Here is a 15,191-nt window from a genome sequence, read left to right on the forward strand (position 1 = left end):
TTTTTTTTTTTTCCAGTTTTATGGCCAGGGCTGGGTTTGAACCCACCACCTCCAGCATATGGGGCCTTCTCCCTACTCCTTTGAGCCACAAGCGCTGCCCACTTATTTATAATTCTTATTATGCCTTCTCCTTTGTTTGTTTAACTGACCTGTAGATCCATCTTTTCCCTCCACCCTTATTTTTTTTTTTTAGCTAAACATTTTGGAGAAAACAGGAACACTTTTCTTGTTATCATGGTTTATCAAATTTAGGTAAATTTATTTAACCATTTATTCTCCTTGAATAATGGGGGCCTATTTTTGCCAGTCACTTTTCCATATTTGTTAAACTTCATAGAAAGCAAACCTCTTCTCTTGCGTATAAGTAAAACTCTAAAATGAACACAGCTTTGGGGAGAGAACAGGTATATATCTCATAGTGCTTACCTGAGTATAAACAACTCTGCTAAATAATTTGAAAGCTCTTTTTTATGTTTTAGAAAAGTAAAGATTTTGATGAAGAAAATTGACAAAGATTAGAGAGGAAACTTGATTTAGAGTCTTAGTATCATCCTGAGGCCTGTTAGATATGTCAGCTGTTAGTGGAGAACTAAAAGTGTACAGCAGTTGAAGATGTAAAAGCTTTATACTGGCAGGGAATCAGCCATTTCATCATTCTTTCAAAATTCATTTTTATGAAGTATTAAAATTATAAGAGTTAAAATTATGAACATTCACTTCTGAAACATTTTATCATAAATAAATGATGATGATTGCACTTCAGTAGAAATAAATTGAATGTTATGGACAGATCCAAACAGAAGTAGTGTTCTATTTAAATTACTATTTTCTTATTTCCTAAATGTTTATAATTTGCAATAGTAATTTAGCTTTTTGGCCATTATCTTTTTAAATACTGCTTCTTACTTATCTCACTTATTCTTCTGAGACTCTAGTTATTTGTATGCTAGGCTATTTAACAATGTTTCATAAGCCTCTTATGTACTTTTTTTTTTAATTAATTATTTTTTATTAAATCATAAATTTGTACATAGATGCATTTATGGGGTTCAGGGTACAGCTTCGATACATAATGTAAAATGTTTACATTGAACTAAGCTCTTACTTTAAAAACATTTTTTTTCTTTCTGTGCTTCAGTTTCAATGATTTTTATTGATCTGAGATCAAGTTCACTAATACTTTCTTCTGCTGTATCCAATCTATTATTAAATCTGTCTAGTGAGTTTTTAATTTTAGATATTTGTAATTCTAGATGAACTTTGTTCTTTTTATAAATTTGATTTCTTTGTTGAAAGTTTTCATCATTCTATCTCATACATTTTCTTCATCTTTTCTTCTTTTCTCTTATAATAACATTCTTATCTGTTAATTCTAGTACTTCATTATCTGCAGATCTGCTTCTATTGCTGGTTTTCTCTTTGCTTATAAGGCACATTTTCCTCCTGCTTTGCATATCTTACATTTTAAAAATGTATGCCAGACATTTTATATAACATACATTTGCAGAGGTTACTTTTGCTGAGGAAGCATGCTCTTTCCTGTTAGGCAGTTGGATTATAGTTTATCACCTCAATTAAATCAGTAATTGAGCTAGGTTGGGCAAGGTTGTAGCTTGAGATAAATTTAGTTTCTATGAGGTTTGGGAAGAATTGTCTTTTTTTTTTTTAATTGAGACAAGTTTTACTTTGTCGCCCTCAGTAGAGTACTGTGGCATCATAGCTTACAGCAACCTCAAACTCTTGGGCTTAAGCGATTCTCTTGCCTCAGCCTCCCAAGTAGCTGGGACTACAGGCAGCTGCCACAATGCCTGGCTATTTTTGGTTGCAGTTGTCATTGTTGTTCAGCAGGTCCAGGGCTCGAACCCATCAGCCTTGGTGTATGTGGCTGGCACTCTACTCACTGAGCTACGGGCCCCAAACCATTTTTTTGTTTAGCAGGCCCAGGCCAGTTTTGACACCACCAGCCCGGGAGCATGTGGCCGGTGCCTAACTATTGAGCTATGGGTGGCTCCCAGAATTGTCCTATTTTGATTATAACCATCCCTATCTAGTGCAGTGGTTCTTAACTTTCCTAATGCTGTGACCCTTTAATACACTTCCTCATGTTGTGGTGACCCCCAACCATAAAATTATTTTCATTGCTACTTCATACAGTAAGACTACAGTAAGGTTACCATAACTGTAATTTTGCTACTCTTATGAATTGTAAGTATCTGCTATGCAGGATGTATTTTCATTTTTAGGGGTTGTGACCCATAGGTTGAAAACTACTGATCTAGTGAGACACTCTCCTAAGAATCATGTGACTTGGGTGATTTCATTCTCCCTTCCAGCCTGGCCAGCACCCAGAAAAGTCTCAAAGGGGAAAATCACATATACCTTCATATCACCAGATTACTATCACCTCAGTCTTATTTGGCCATGAAAAACTCTTCTGGTTTCTCTTTTCCCAGGCAGAATACCTTTATCTATGCCAAGTTTGATCCTAAGCCCATGCCCAGACTTGGCAGATGCCTCTAGGAAGATAACGGCCACTGACATATCCACTTACCTCAGAAAGGATCTTTTCTTTCTGGAATTTAAATCCTCTAGGTCTCTATCTAGAACTCTCTGATTTTTTTTTAAATGTGATATTTGTATTTTTTTCCTAGTTGTTAACATGAGAATGATGTTTTACCTCTATTTTCTATAAAAACTGGAAGCAGAAATCCTTCACCGTATAACTTTCTGATAAATGTGATAAATGAATAGATATTATTCTTCATAAGTTCTAACAAAAGCCATGTGACATTTCTTGTAATTTCTTGATTATTCAGCTTTTAACTTTCCTTAAATAGCACATATACTATGTGATCATTCTATGTTTATAAAACTGAACTTGTTACAGCCAAGTGATCATTTAAATTTATCTACTTGGCAAATGCAGGTGTATCTGTTGCTGATCGAGAGGCCAGTCTGGAGTTAATTAAGTTGGACATATCCCGTACGTTTCCATCTCTCTACATCTTTCAGAAGGTGAGGGTTTCTAGCCAGTGGTAACTACTTAAAAAAGATCTTTTAATGTCCAATGGAACAAATTCTCTAAGTGCACAGCTATCATTTTTATTATAAGAAGGAAAAACTAGAAAAATTGGAGGCCTTAATATAAAAAACATAAAAATAGGAAATTTTTGAAGGAATTTCTATTATTTTATTCTACTGACTAGAATACATTATAGTTAACCTAGGATGTAATACCTTTTATGTAGTAGGTTCTTGATGAATTTTTATTATGGTGACTTTCTTTGCTTTTTATTCTGTAAGATATTTGTATTAATCTTTTGTTAACTGTTAAAATATAAAGAACTTAGTCATAAAACTTAAAATTTTTTAGAATTACCATTGAAATAGGAAGAAATCATTTTTTTGGTACAGAGGCGATTATGAAGTTGCTTACTTACACTTTGTGAGAAATGACTATATTTTATATGTACTTATATTTGAGTTGAATCTTTATACATAGAATTCAAGTATCTGTAGATTGATAGAAAATAGATGACAATTTGTACTGTTATGATTAAATTGTTAATAAAACTTAATTTAGTATAGCTTGATGATTTTTTCTTGCTGACATTGGCATATAAAATGAAACAGTCTGTAGTCATCATACTCAGGAGATCTAGAAGACTTTAAAATTGTTTGCAAATTATGTAGCTTATATCCATCAAATGGATTTACATGGCTTTTTGTGTTCAAAATTAAATATTTCCCATTAATAATTCAGAAAACATCTTGGCAAAATACATTTAGAATATTTTTGTCAATTGTTAAATATCTTAAAGCCAGTCATTGGGAAATGCTATAGTTTATTAATATGTTATATGAGAATTAAGTTAGAGAAAATTATTTGTATAGTTTCAAATTTCATTTTTCTCTCCTAAGGGTGGTCCATATCATGATGTCTTACATAGTATCTTAGGGGCATATACATGTTACAGACCTGATGTTGGTTATGTAAGTATTTGTTTCAATTTGGTTTTTTAGTATAAACATATCTCTCCTCTTATCAAAATATCTTATGTTGTATTAGTTCCCAAATGTCTGTATTGTTATGAATTTGGGGGCTTATTGGCTTAGTCAGAGAGGAATTTTTCCAACTCTTGCCAGGAAATTATATGACTGGCTGCCAGCTTTCTGGGAGAACTGTGGAGAACTTTACCATGTAATTTTGAAAACTTTTATTTAACACCTCTACTGTCATATGGTGCCTTATTCCCTAACCCTTTTTTTTCTCTGACTATAATTCTAGAGAATAAGTCATGTATGTTCTGCTATATTAAGGAAAGGGTAGGCATCTATCCATACAAAATGGGAGAGGACATTTGCTCCTTTTTCAGACTTTTTTTTTTTTTTTTTTTTTTTGAGACGGAGCCTCAAGCTATCCCCCTGGGTAGAGTGCCATGGCATCACGCTCACAGCAACCTCCAACTCCTGGGCTCAAGCAAGTCTCCTGCCTCAGCCTCCCAAGTAGCTGGGACTACAGGCGCCTGCCACAACACCTGGCCATTTTTTGGTTGCAGCCATCATTGTTTGGCAGGCCCAGGCTGGGGATTCGAACCCACCACCTTAGGTGTATGTGGCTGGCGCCTTAGCCACTTGAGCCACAGGCGCCAAGCCCCTTTTTCAGACTTTCAATGAAATCTGTTTTAGCCCTACCCTTCCAATTTCAGAGGTACCTGGTAACTTCATTTCCTGAACCTTCCAGGAGTTTATGGTTGAATTGGCTTGCTGATTATTGGATTCCTCCTGGAATGGAGATAATTTTTGTTTCAACATTCTCCACTTAAATTAAAATTTCTAAAATGCTATTGACATTATTTACTGCTTATATCATTTTCCATTTTCTTTGTCCTCTTAATACTTCTTTTTTTCTTTTTTTTTTGAGACAGAGTCTTACTCTGTTCCCCAGGTAAAGTGCAGTGGTGTCATAGCTCACAGCAACCTCAGACTCTTGGGCTCAAGTGATTCTCTTGCCTCAGCCTCCCAAATAGCTGGGTCTACAGGCACCCGCCACAGCAGGATGCCTGGATAGGATGGGCATGATGTTCTGGGCAGAATGGAATGGGGCAGCTCCAAATTTTATACTATTCAGAAAGGTGTGCAATTTAAAACTTATGACTTATTTATTTCTGGAACTGGCCATTTAGTATTTTTGGACAAAGACCAACCATAGATAACTAAAACTGTGGAAGGTGAAAGTGGAGATAAGAAGGGGTTATTTCTATTTCATTTTTCCCAGAAAATTTTATTCTAATGTAATATATATTTTGATTCAGAAGTCTTCTAGTGATCATCCTATTGTTCTTGTGCTACAAATACATAAATGAATTAAAATTTTGAATTTGTTTTTTTTTATATACATTCTATACTTGATCTTAGCCAGAAGGCCAAGAAGTGATCTCATACACATTCTAAATGTTAAATTTTCTTTTTCTGATTTGTGTTATTGTAATTATTAGTAAACAACTAATGAAAACAAAAGATTCATTTGAGAAATTGGATAATAAATGCAAAAAGAAAAACATTAAAAAATTTATCTCCGATAACTCAATTAGGTTCTCCTTCAGTTTCATTGAAAACAGAAGACTTAATCACTTGACTTGCAAAAACACTTGTTACCAATTATTAGAATCATTCCTTTTCTCAGTTTCTAGAAACTATAGCATACCAAAGCCTTTATTGAGACTAATCAAAATAATCTATTACTGACATTTTAGGCTAGATTTTTTTTTTTAACCCTGGCTGCCTATTATATTAGGTCATTGTATATGTGCTGCTGAAGTGATCACTGTTAGGCCATTGCATTTCTGTAAAATGACCACCACATAACCAATCAGCTAAATCAGACTTACATTGTAAGAATAGTGCAGACTATATTGTATTAAAGATTTTATGTCATGATTTGAAAAAATAGGTTAACTATACTAATAACACATGCTGAGTCTGTAAGTCATGACAAATTTTTATCTGTGGGTTTTATTCTTGAAAAATTTGGTAATCTTGGTTCACATTGCAGTTATACCATATTCAAAAGAGCACAGTCACCAAGTTGTATTGCTTTTGCTGTTCTCTTTATTTGTTCTCCTGGGACTCTCCTTTGAGGGCTATGTACTCTTTGATAATAGGTGTGGTACAGAAGCGATGAGGACACAAAATTATCATTTTTTCATATAATGGGATTCAGTCTTACATATTCATGTATCAAAAATATGACTAGAAGCCAGAAGCTTTCTCCAACCAGTATTTAGAATTATCCCTTGGTTACACCTTGCATACCTCACAGTAATTCCTATTAAGTTGTGTAATGGGTAAGAACTATAACTTTCACTTTTCACTGTGAATGCAGTAGTGTTCTCAGAAAGATCATGTTTAGAAAAGAATACATATGTAAATTGAGGATCTAGGACTAAATTCTCTTTAAGTTATTCCTTTTTTTTTTTTTTTTGAGACAGAGTCTCATTATGTCGCTCTTGGTAGAATGCTGTGGCCATCACAGCTCACAGCAACCTCAAACTCTTGGGCTTAAGTGATTCTCTTGCCTTAGCCTCCCAAGTAGCTGGGACTACAGGTGCCGGCCACCACAACACCCGGCTATTTTTTTGTTGTCATTATTGTTGTAGTTGTCATTGTTGTTTGGCAGGCCCGGGCTCGGTTCAAATCTGCCAGCCCCATGTATGTGGCTGGTCCTCTAGATGCTGAGTGAGCTACAGGTGCCAAGCCTTTTTAAGTTATTCTTGACAGTGTACTTTAGAAAGTCTTTATGTATCTCCCAAGGTATGCTCATCCAGTTTAAGACCACCACTGTTTAGATGGTTGAATCCTGTTAGCTTTCCATGCTGAGGAAATGGTTATAGATCCTTCTGGATAGATCAAGCAGTTCTGGGTGAGTTTTGAGTGTTAACTAGGGTGACCAGATTTTACATCTGTAAGGCGGGACAACATGGCCGGGGGGCGGAGCGAGGGCGGAGCAGGGGCGGAGCCAGGGCCTGACAACAATGCAAACTTTGATAAGCAGTTCTCGATAATCACTTCTCAGCAATTATTTATTACAGTTTAACATTATAAAATTAACAAAAATAATATAAAACTTATATTCTGGAGAAATAGCCATATAGTGGCCGAAAACCATATATTCCCTTCCGTTGGTGCATTCTTTCCAAAAATCGGACGCCGTGGGACATGGGACAAATTGTTGAAAAGCGGGAGTGTCCCGCCAAAATCGGGACATCTGGTCACCCTAGTGTTAACCTGTCTGGTACAAACTTTCTTTTTCTTTTTTTTTTTTTTTTGAGACAGAGCCTCAAGCTGTCCTCCTGGGCAGAGTGCCATGGCATCATAGCTCACAGCAACCTCCAACTCCTGGACTCAAGCGAGTCTCCTGCCTCCGCCTCCCAAGTAGCTGGGACCACAGACACCTGCCACAACGCCCGGCTATTTTTTGGTTGCAGCCGTCATTGTTGTTTGGCGGGTCCGGGCTGGGGATTCGAACCGGCCACCTTAGGTGTACGTGGCTGGCGCCTTAGCCGGCTGAGCTATAGGCGCCGAGCCACAAACTTTCTTTTTTTAAGCAAGGAGGTAGCTACTATTTTGCCTAGATTGTATCTTCTGGCACTTACAGTGAACTGAGCCATAGGGTGAGTGTATCATCAAAGTGGAAGGGAGAAGATACATTTAAATTTCCCAATATCTCAGGAGGAGCTAGAAACTGGAGACCAGGAGTCACATATTACTAAGAACTTTGTAAGTTTCATATCACTACTCCCATTTATTTTTTGTTATAGTTCTCTTTGTCTGTAGTTATTACCAGTAAATCCTTCCAAATAAGAAAAGTCTGTATGTCTGCAAAGATAATAAAGAATGGGAAATCTGAGTAGATGACTTCTTTGTTCTAGCTAGGCATAGAAGAAGAGAGAAGAACTTCAAATAACGGAAAGTAGGTGGGTTACACAGGAGCTTCAAATTCTGTAGTAATCTGTAGTTCCTCAGCCTTTCTACCTGTCATGAATGACATTTTTGAAGTGTTAAGCCTAGTTGTTTGCAGAATGAGGCTTAATTTGTATTTGTGTGATTATTTTCTCATGATTAGATTCAGGTTAAACATTTTTGACAGGAATATTGCATAAACAATGTGTCCTTTTCTCCAGGAAATCCAGAAAGGGGGGGAAAGTGTCCTTTTTAGTGTATCACTCCAGGAATTAGTTGATAAGTAATACAGAATGTTCAGAAGAATTGGACTCCAATAAAATTGAAGAAATTACTTTGTTTTTCTCATTTGTTTCTTCCATATATGCATAAGAGTTATATTTGCTAAATCTGAATAAGCTATAAATAGCTTTATACATATGCCTAAATAAAATTTTTTAGTAATAAAATATTACATCATTGCTTAAGTGTCAGGATTTTTAAAAATTAATCTATAGGCTCAGTGCCTGTAGTTCATGCAGCTAGGGGGCCAGCCACATACACCAGAGCTGGCGGATTTGAATCCAGCCCGGGCCCACCAAACAACAATGACAGCTATAACAAAAACAACAAAAAAAAAATAGCCAGGCATTGTGGCAAGTGCCTGTAGTCCCAGCTACTTGGGAGGCTGAGGCAAGAGAATTGCTTAAGCCCAAGAGTTTGAGGTTGCTGTGAGCTGTGATGCCAGGTCACCCAGGGTGACAGCTTGAGACTCTGTCTCAAAAAAAAAAAAAAAAAGATCTATAAAATAATGATGTCACAATAAACAGCATCTTAGGCCAGGTATGGTGGCTCACACTCATAAGTTTAGTGCTTTGGGAGGCTGATGGGGGAGGATCACTTGTGCTCGGGAATTCAAGACCAATCTGAGCAAGAGCGATACCCTGTTTTTACTAAAAACAGAAAAATTAGCCAGGTGTTGTGGCAGGTGCCTGTAGTCCAAGCTACTAGGGGGTAGAGGTGGGGGCTGAGGCAGGAGGATTGCTTGAACCCAAGAGTTTGAGGTTGCTGATCTAGGCTGATGCCTGGGTAACAGAGTGAGACTGTATCAATAACAACAAAACATAATAAACAGGGCTCGGCGCCTGTGGCTCAAGAGGCTAAGGCAGCAGCCACATACACCTAAGGTGGCGGGTTCGAATCCCCAGCCCGGGCCCGCCAAACAACAATGATGGCTGCAACCAAAAAAAAAAAAAATGGCCAGGCATTGTGGCAGGCGCCTGTGGTCCCAGCTACTTGGGAGGCTGAGGCAGGAGACTCGCTTGAGCCCAGGAGTTGGAGGTTGCTGTGAGTGTGATGCCATGGTGCTCTACCCAGGGGGATAGCTTGAGGCTGCGTCTCAAAAAAAAAAAAAAAAAAAAACCATAATAAACAGCATCTTAGAGTCAATTAAATATCATTTTAATCCCTTCTACCTACTATTTGCTTTGCTAGCATTCTATTGTAAATGGTTGGTTAACACTTTGCCCCTTTTATTTATTCAGCATATATTACAGTACTAAGAATATAATCGTGAACAGACATGGTCTGATCTATTAGTTTCTTATCATTGCTGTAACAAATTACCACAAACTTAGTGGCTTTAAACAATACAAGTTTATTATCCTACTCTTCTGGAGGTCAGAAGTCTGAAACAGATTTTAGTGGATTCAAGTCAAGGTATTGGCAGAGCTGTATTTCTTCTGGAGGTTTAAGGGAGAACCCATTTCCTTTCCTTTTCCACCTTCTCGACAGAGACTGCCTGTGTTCCTTGGCTCATGACCTTCTATCTCTATCTTCAAAGTTAGCAATGCAGCATCTTCATGTCCTTTTAACTCTCTTGCCTCCCCCTTTTTCACTTACAAATATCTTTGTGATAATTACTTTGGCTCCTCTAGATAATTCAAGATAATCTTCCCATTTCAAGATTCTAAGTTAATCAAATCCGCAAAGTCTAGCAACATTTTCACAGGTTCTGGGGAAAGGATTTATATTGTGGAGAGTAATTATTATACCTACTCTAATCTCTATCCTCATGGAGCTTATATTCTAGAAAATCAAATAGGCAATTACTGTGGAGTCTGCAAGAATATTCAGAAGAAGCCAGAGAACTAGGATGAAAACAAAGGAATAGTGGATTGCAGAAGCTAAACGAATGCTGCTAAGAGGGTAGGATAGTACCCACTGGGTTTTACAATAAGTATTATTGGTCATGTTGGCAAGGGAAACTTCAAGATAATGTAGTAATGTAGTGAAATCCATATTGAAGTGTGTTAAAGGGTAAAAAAAGGCGCGGCACCTGTGGCTCAAGTGGCTAAGGCGCCAGCCACATACACCTAAGGTGGCGAGTTTGAATCTAGCCCGGGCCCACCAAACAACAATGACGGCTGCAACCAAAAAAGAGCAGAGAAAACAAAAACTGTAGGCAGCCCATTTAAAATATTTGGCTGTGAAGAAGAAACAGAGGTATCACTATAGTTATTCTTAGTTGTCTCCCTGTGTAAGTCCATTATCCAAACCTCTATCAGAGTAAGTGCTTGATAATTTTTTTTAATTAAAGAAATATACAGTAGCTATCAGTAACTCACAAGCAAACATCTACACAGCTTAGCCTTTTACTCAAGGCTTTTCACAATGTAAATACATCCTATTTTTTCTCATATATCTCCTTTTATTCCCGTTATAAATCTTGTGATCTGGCTGAGCTGGTCCTATTGTTCCATTTCTGTATCTTTACTCATGCTTCTTTTCCCTCTTAGAATGGTTTTTTCCTGTTTCTTTCTCCTGCTTTTCCAGGAATCCAGACTTATTTTCTCAGCTCCCCACAACCTCTCCTTTCTTAGAATTTTATTTTTTAAATTATTTTTATGTATTTTTATTTTTTTGAGACAGAGTCTTACTGTGTCACCTGGGGTAATGTGCTGTGGCATCACAGCTCACAGCAACCTCAAACCCTTGGGCTTAAGCGATTCTCTTTGGTCAGCCTTCCAAATAGCTGGGACTACAGGTGCCTGTCACAATGCCTGGCTATTTTTTTGTTGCAGTTGTCATTGTTTAGCAGGCCTGGGCTGGATTTTAATCCACCAGCCCCCTTGTACGTGACCGGTGCCCTGACCACTGAGGTATGGGTGCCGAGCCCTTTCTTAGAATTTTAGCAGCACTCTCATAGATCTCTTTTATTCTTAATTCCTCATTTTTCCACTCAAATGTGTTATAGTAATGAAAAGAATAACCTTATTTTCATTACACTTTGTGATTCTTATTGTATTTTTAAAAGAATTCAGACAGAGAAAATGAAAACTAGATCGATAGCACATTGAGATAGGCTTTTGTAGCAAGTAAAAGCTGATATATTTTTCTTGTTTCAAAAATTTTCCCTAATATTTTTTTAAACCACATCACGTGAACAAGAAATGTAAAATTGGCTCAGTGCCTGTAGCTCAGCAGCTAGGGTGCCAACCACATACACCACGGCTGGCGGGTTTGAACCCACCTAGGCCTGCCAAACAATAACAGCTACCAAAATTAAAAAAAAAATAGCCGGGCTTTGTGGTGGATGCCTGTAGTCCTAGCTACTTGGGAGGCTGAGGCAAGAGAATTGCTTAAGCCCAAGAGTTTGAGGTTGCTATGACCTGTGATGCTGTGCACTGCCCTCTATGAGGGCGACATAGTGAGACTCTATCTCAAAAAAAAAAAGAGAAAGAAATGTAAAATTAAGGAGATTTTATAATTATTAAGGGTTCTCTGTGTGTACCTTTGCTGGCAAGAAACAAAGCCTGGTTAATTCTACTTTGTAATGTCACTTTGTAATTTTTTGGGGGAATACAACAAAATAAAATGTATGAAATTATTACTGTAAATCCATTTTGACCAATTTTTTTTCCCTTTGAAGGTCCAAGGGATGTCTTTCATTGCAGCAGTACTCATTCTCAATTTGGAAGAGGCAGATGCCTTCATTGCATTTGCAAATCTCCTGAATAAGCCATGCCAGTTGGCCTTTTTTCGTGTGGATCATAGTATGGTATGAACATCTGGAATGGATTGTGTTTTCCTATATGTTTTTATAGTCTGATTACCCTCTTAGAGTAAAAAGCAATAATGAGAAGACCAAGATAATTCAGTCTAATATAAACTTTTCATTGTATTAGTTTCTGAATGCTTGAAGAGTCAAAAAGGTGCTTAATTGGGCAGTGCCTGTGGCTCAGTGGGTAGGGCGCCACCCCCGTATACCAAGGGTGGCAGGTTCAAACCTGGCCCCTGCCAAACTGCAACAACAAAAATAGCCACATGTTGTGGTGAGTTCCTGTGCTACTCGGTAGGCTGAGGCAAGAGAATTGTCTAAGCTCAGGAGTTGGAGGTTGCTCTGAGCTATGACGCCATGGCACTCTACTGAGGGCGATAAAGTGAGACTGTCTCTAAAAAAAAAAGTGCTTAAATTAGCAAGATATTCTGTTAACATTTAAGGATTTAATTTATTGATTTCTAGAGTTTACTCTTTCATAATTTTATTAATTTTTCTACCCATAGATGTTGAAATATTTTGCAGCATTTGAAGTATTCTTTGAAGAAAATCTCTCCAAACTATTTCTTCATTTCAAGTCTTATAGTCTTACACCAGATATATACTTGATAGATTGGTAAGTCATAATATACAGAAGATATAATAATGAAATGGAAATTAAGTACAATTTTTATGTGTTTTAGGAACTAGAATAGATCTCATATGCTGGATTATTTATACATATAAAGAATCTTCCTTGCAAACAGAAAAACTTCCAAATTTTTGTGGGAATACATTTGATTCAGAATATGGACTCTGGATTGGAATCAGAATCTCAAATCAGTTTGTATTTAGTTTTTCATCCATAAAATGGGAATAATATCTATATTTTGCGTTGTAGTGAAGGTGTTTTACACAGATTATCTTAATCAATGCCTAGTACATACTTGGTTTCAGAGTTAGTTACTATTCCTTTATTATGCTGAACACAAGAGCTTATGATACGTGGTAGTGTTTCTTTACTGAGTGCTTGTTTCTTTTTATTTTGAGGCTTTGTCCAGCTTTCTGGTAAAAGAATGGTACCTATTTAGGCGCTAATGTCCTATCAGGACATTGCAATTCAGGATCTTCTGTTTTAACTTGGAGGATTTACTTCGGAAGCAGTAGCCAGTTGATTATGGAATGGTGGGTGAGGCTCAGGGCCTGTAGCTCAGTGGGTAGGGTGCCAGCCACATGCACTGGAGTTGGTGGGTTCGAACTCTCCCAGCCTACTAAATAACAATGACAACTACAACAACAACAAAAATAGCTGGGCATTGTGGCGAGTGCCTGCAGTCCCAGCTACTTGGGAGGCTAAGGCAAGAGAATCGCTTAAGCCCAAGAGTCTGAGGTTGTTGTGAGCTGTGACGCATGGTACTCTACCTAGGGCGACATATTAAGACTCTGTCCCCCTAATAAGAAAAAAAAATAGAATGGTGAGTGAATTTTGTGAAACAAATGGATCTGCAGATAGGTGTTGGCTTGCATGGTGATTTATACTTATAATCCTAGCACTTTGGGAGGCTAAGGCAAGAGGATCACTTAAGCCCAGGAGTTTGAGACCTACCTGGACAACATAATGAGACCTTGTCTCTACAAGAAATTTTTAAAAAATTATGAGGTGGGGGCAGTGCCTGTGGCTCAAAGAGGTAGGGCACCAGCCCCATATGCCAGAGGTGGCGGGTTCAAACCCAGCCCCAGCCAAAAAAAAAAAAAAAAAAAATTATGAGGTGGGCAAATCACTGAAGCCAAATATTTGGAGGCTGCAGTGAGCTATGATCATGCACTCTAGCCTGGGTGACAGAGCAAGACCTTATTTCTAATAAATAATTTTTTGAAAATAGATATGATACAGGCTGGGCAAAGTGGCTCACACCTGTAATCCTACCATTCTGAGAGGCCAAGGCAGGTGGATCGCCTGAGCTCAGGAGTTTGAGACCAGCCTGGTCAAGAGCAACACCCCATCTCTACTAAAAATAGAAGAAATAGCCAGGCATCGTGGCAGGTGGCTATAGGCAAATGGATTACTTGAGCCCCAAAGTGTGAGGTTGCTGTGAGCTCTGACCCCACAGCCCTCTACCCAGGGTGATGGAGTAAGACTGACTTTTTTTTTTTAAAAAGGTTAAGAGTACATATGGCATATATAAACTTTAAATTTTAATCATTCAAAACTAGTGAGTTTCGTGTAAACGATATTAAGCTTTAATAAAGAAATATTATTATTTTATTTATTTTTTGAGACAAAGTCTCATTATGTTGCCCTCAGTGGAATGCTATGGTGTCATAGCTCACAGAAACCTCAAACTGGGCTTAAGCAATTCTTTTGCCTCAGCCTCCCAGTAGCTGGGACTACAGGAGCCTGCCACAACACCCAGCTATTTTTTGTTGTGGTTGTCGTTTTTTTTTTTTTTTTTCTTTTTTTAAGAGACAGAGTCTCGTTTTATCACCCTTGGTAGAGTGCCGTAGTGTCACAGCTCACAGCAACCTCCAACTCCTGAGCTTAGGTGATTCTCTTGCCTCAGCCTCCTGAGTAGCTGGGACTACAGGCACTCGCCACAACACCTGGCTATTTTTTTGTTGCAGTTTGGTTGGGGCAGGGCTTGAACCCACCACCCTTGGTATATGGGGCTGGCACCCTACTCACAGGCGCTGCCTGTGGTTGTCATTGTTAGTTAGCTGACCCGGGCCAGGTTTGAACCCTCCAGCTTTGCTGTATATGGCTGGCTCCATAACGACTGTGCTATAGATGCCAAGCCTAGAAATATTATATTTTCTATATTAAATGATACCTATATACCTAAATCAGTGGCTATTCTTTTGCTAGAAAGCTGGACAAAGCCTCAAAATGAAAAAAAAACAATATAAAGCCTTCAGTAAAGAAACACTCACAAGTAATATCAGCTCTTATGGTCAGCACAATAAAGGAATAGCAAATAACTTTGAAGCCAAGTACATTTCATATAAACGATATTAAGCTTTAATATAGAAAAATAATGACATAGATCAAATATGTCTTCCTACTTGTTTGGGCTTTCTTTTATTTTTTTTATTTTTTATTTTATTTTTTTTTGAGACAGAAGCCTCAAGCTGTCCCCCTGGGTAGAGTGCCGTGGCATCTCAGCTCACAGCAACCTCCCACTGGGCTCAAGCAAGTCTCCTGCCTCAGCCTCCC

At 37.8% G+C, this 15,191-nt stretch overlaps 1 protein-coding gene across 1 annotated transcript in view; it reads left to right on the top strand.

Moving 5' to 3' along the window:
* The window catches only part of TBC1D12 (TBC1 domain family member 12), a 106,783-nt gene that overhangs the window by 87,325 nt on the left and 4,267 nt on the right, over positions 1-15,191 (top strand). Inside the window, exons 8-11 of the mRNA XM_003783785.3 lie at positions 2,927-3,015; positions 3,922-3,993; positions 11,873-12,001; positions 12,508-12,617. Of these exons, the coding sequence (XP_003783833.2) occupies positions 2,927-3,015; positions 3,922-3,993; positions 11,873-12,001; positions 12,508-12,617 (400 nt within the window). The remainder of the gene's footprint in view (positions 1-2,926; positions 3,016-3,921; positions 3,994-11,872; positions 12,002-12,507; positions 12,618-15,191) is intronic.

This window comes from Otolemur garnettii, unplaced genomic scaffold, assembly GCF_000181295.1.
Source record: "Otolemur garnettii isolate 467f Iridium unplaced genomic scaffold, OtoGar3 scaffold00008, whole genome shotgun sequence".
In the NCBI taxonomy this organism is placed as follows: domain Eukaryota; kingdom Metazoa; phylum Chordata; class Mammalia; order Primates; family Galagidae; genus Otolemur; species Otolemur garnettii.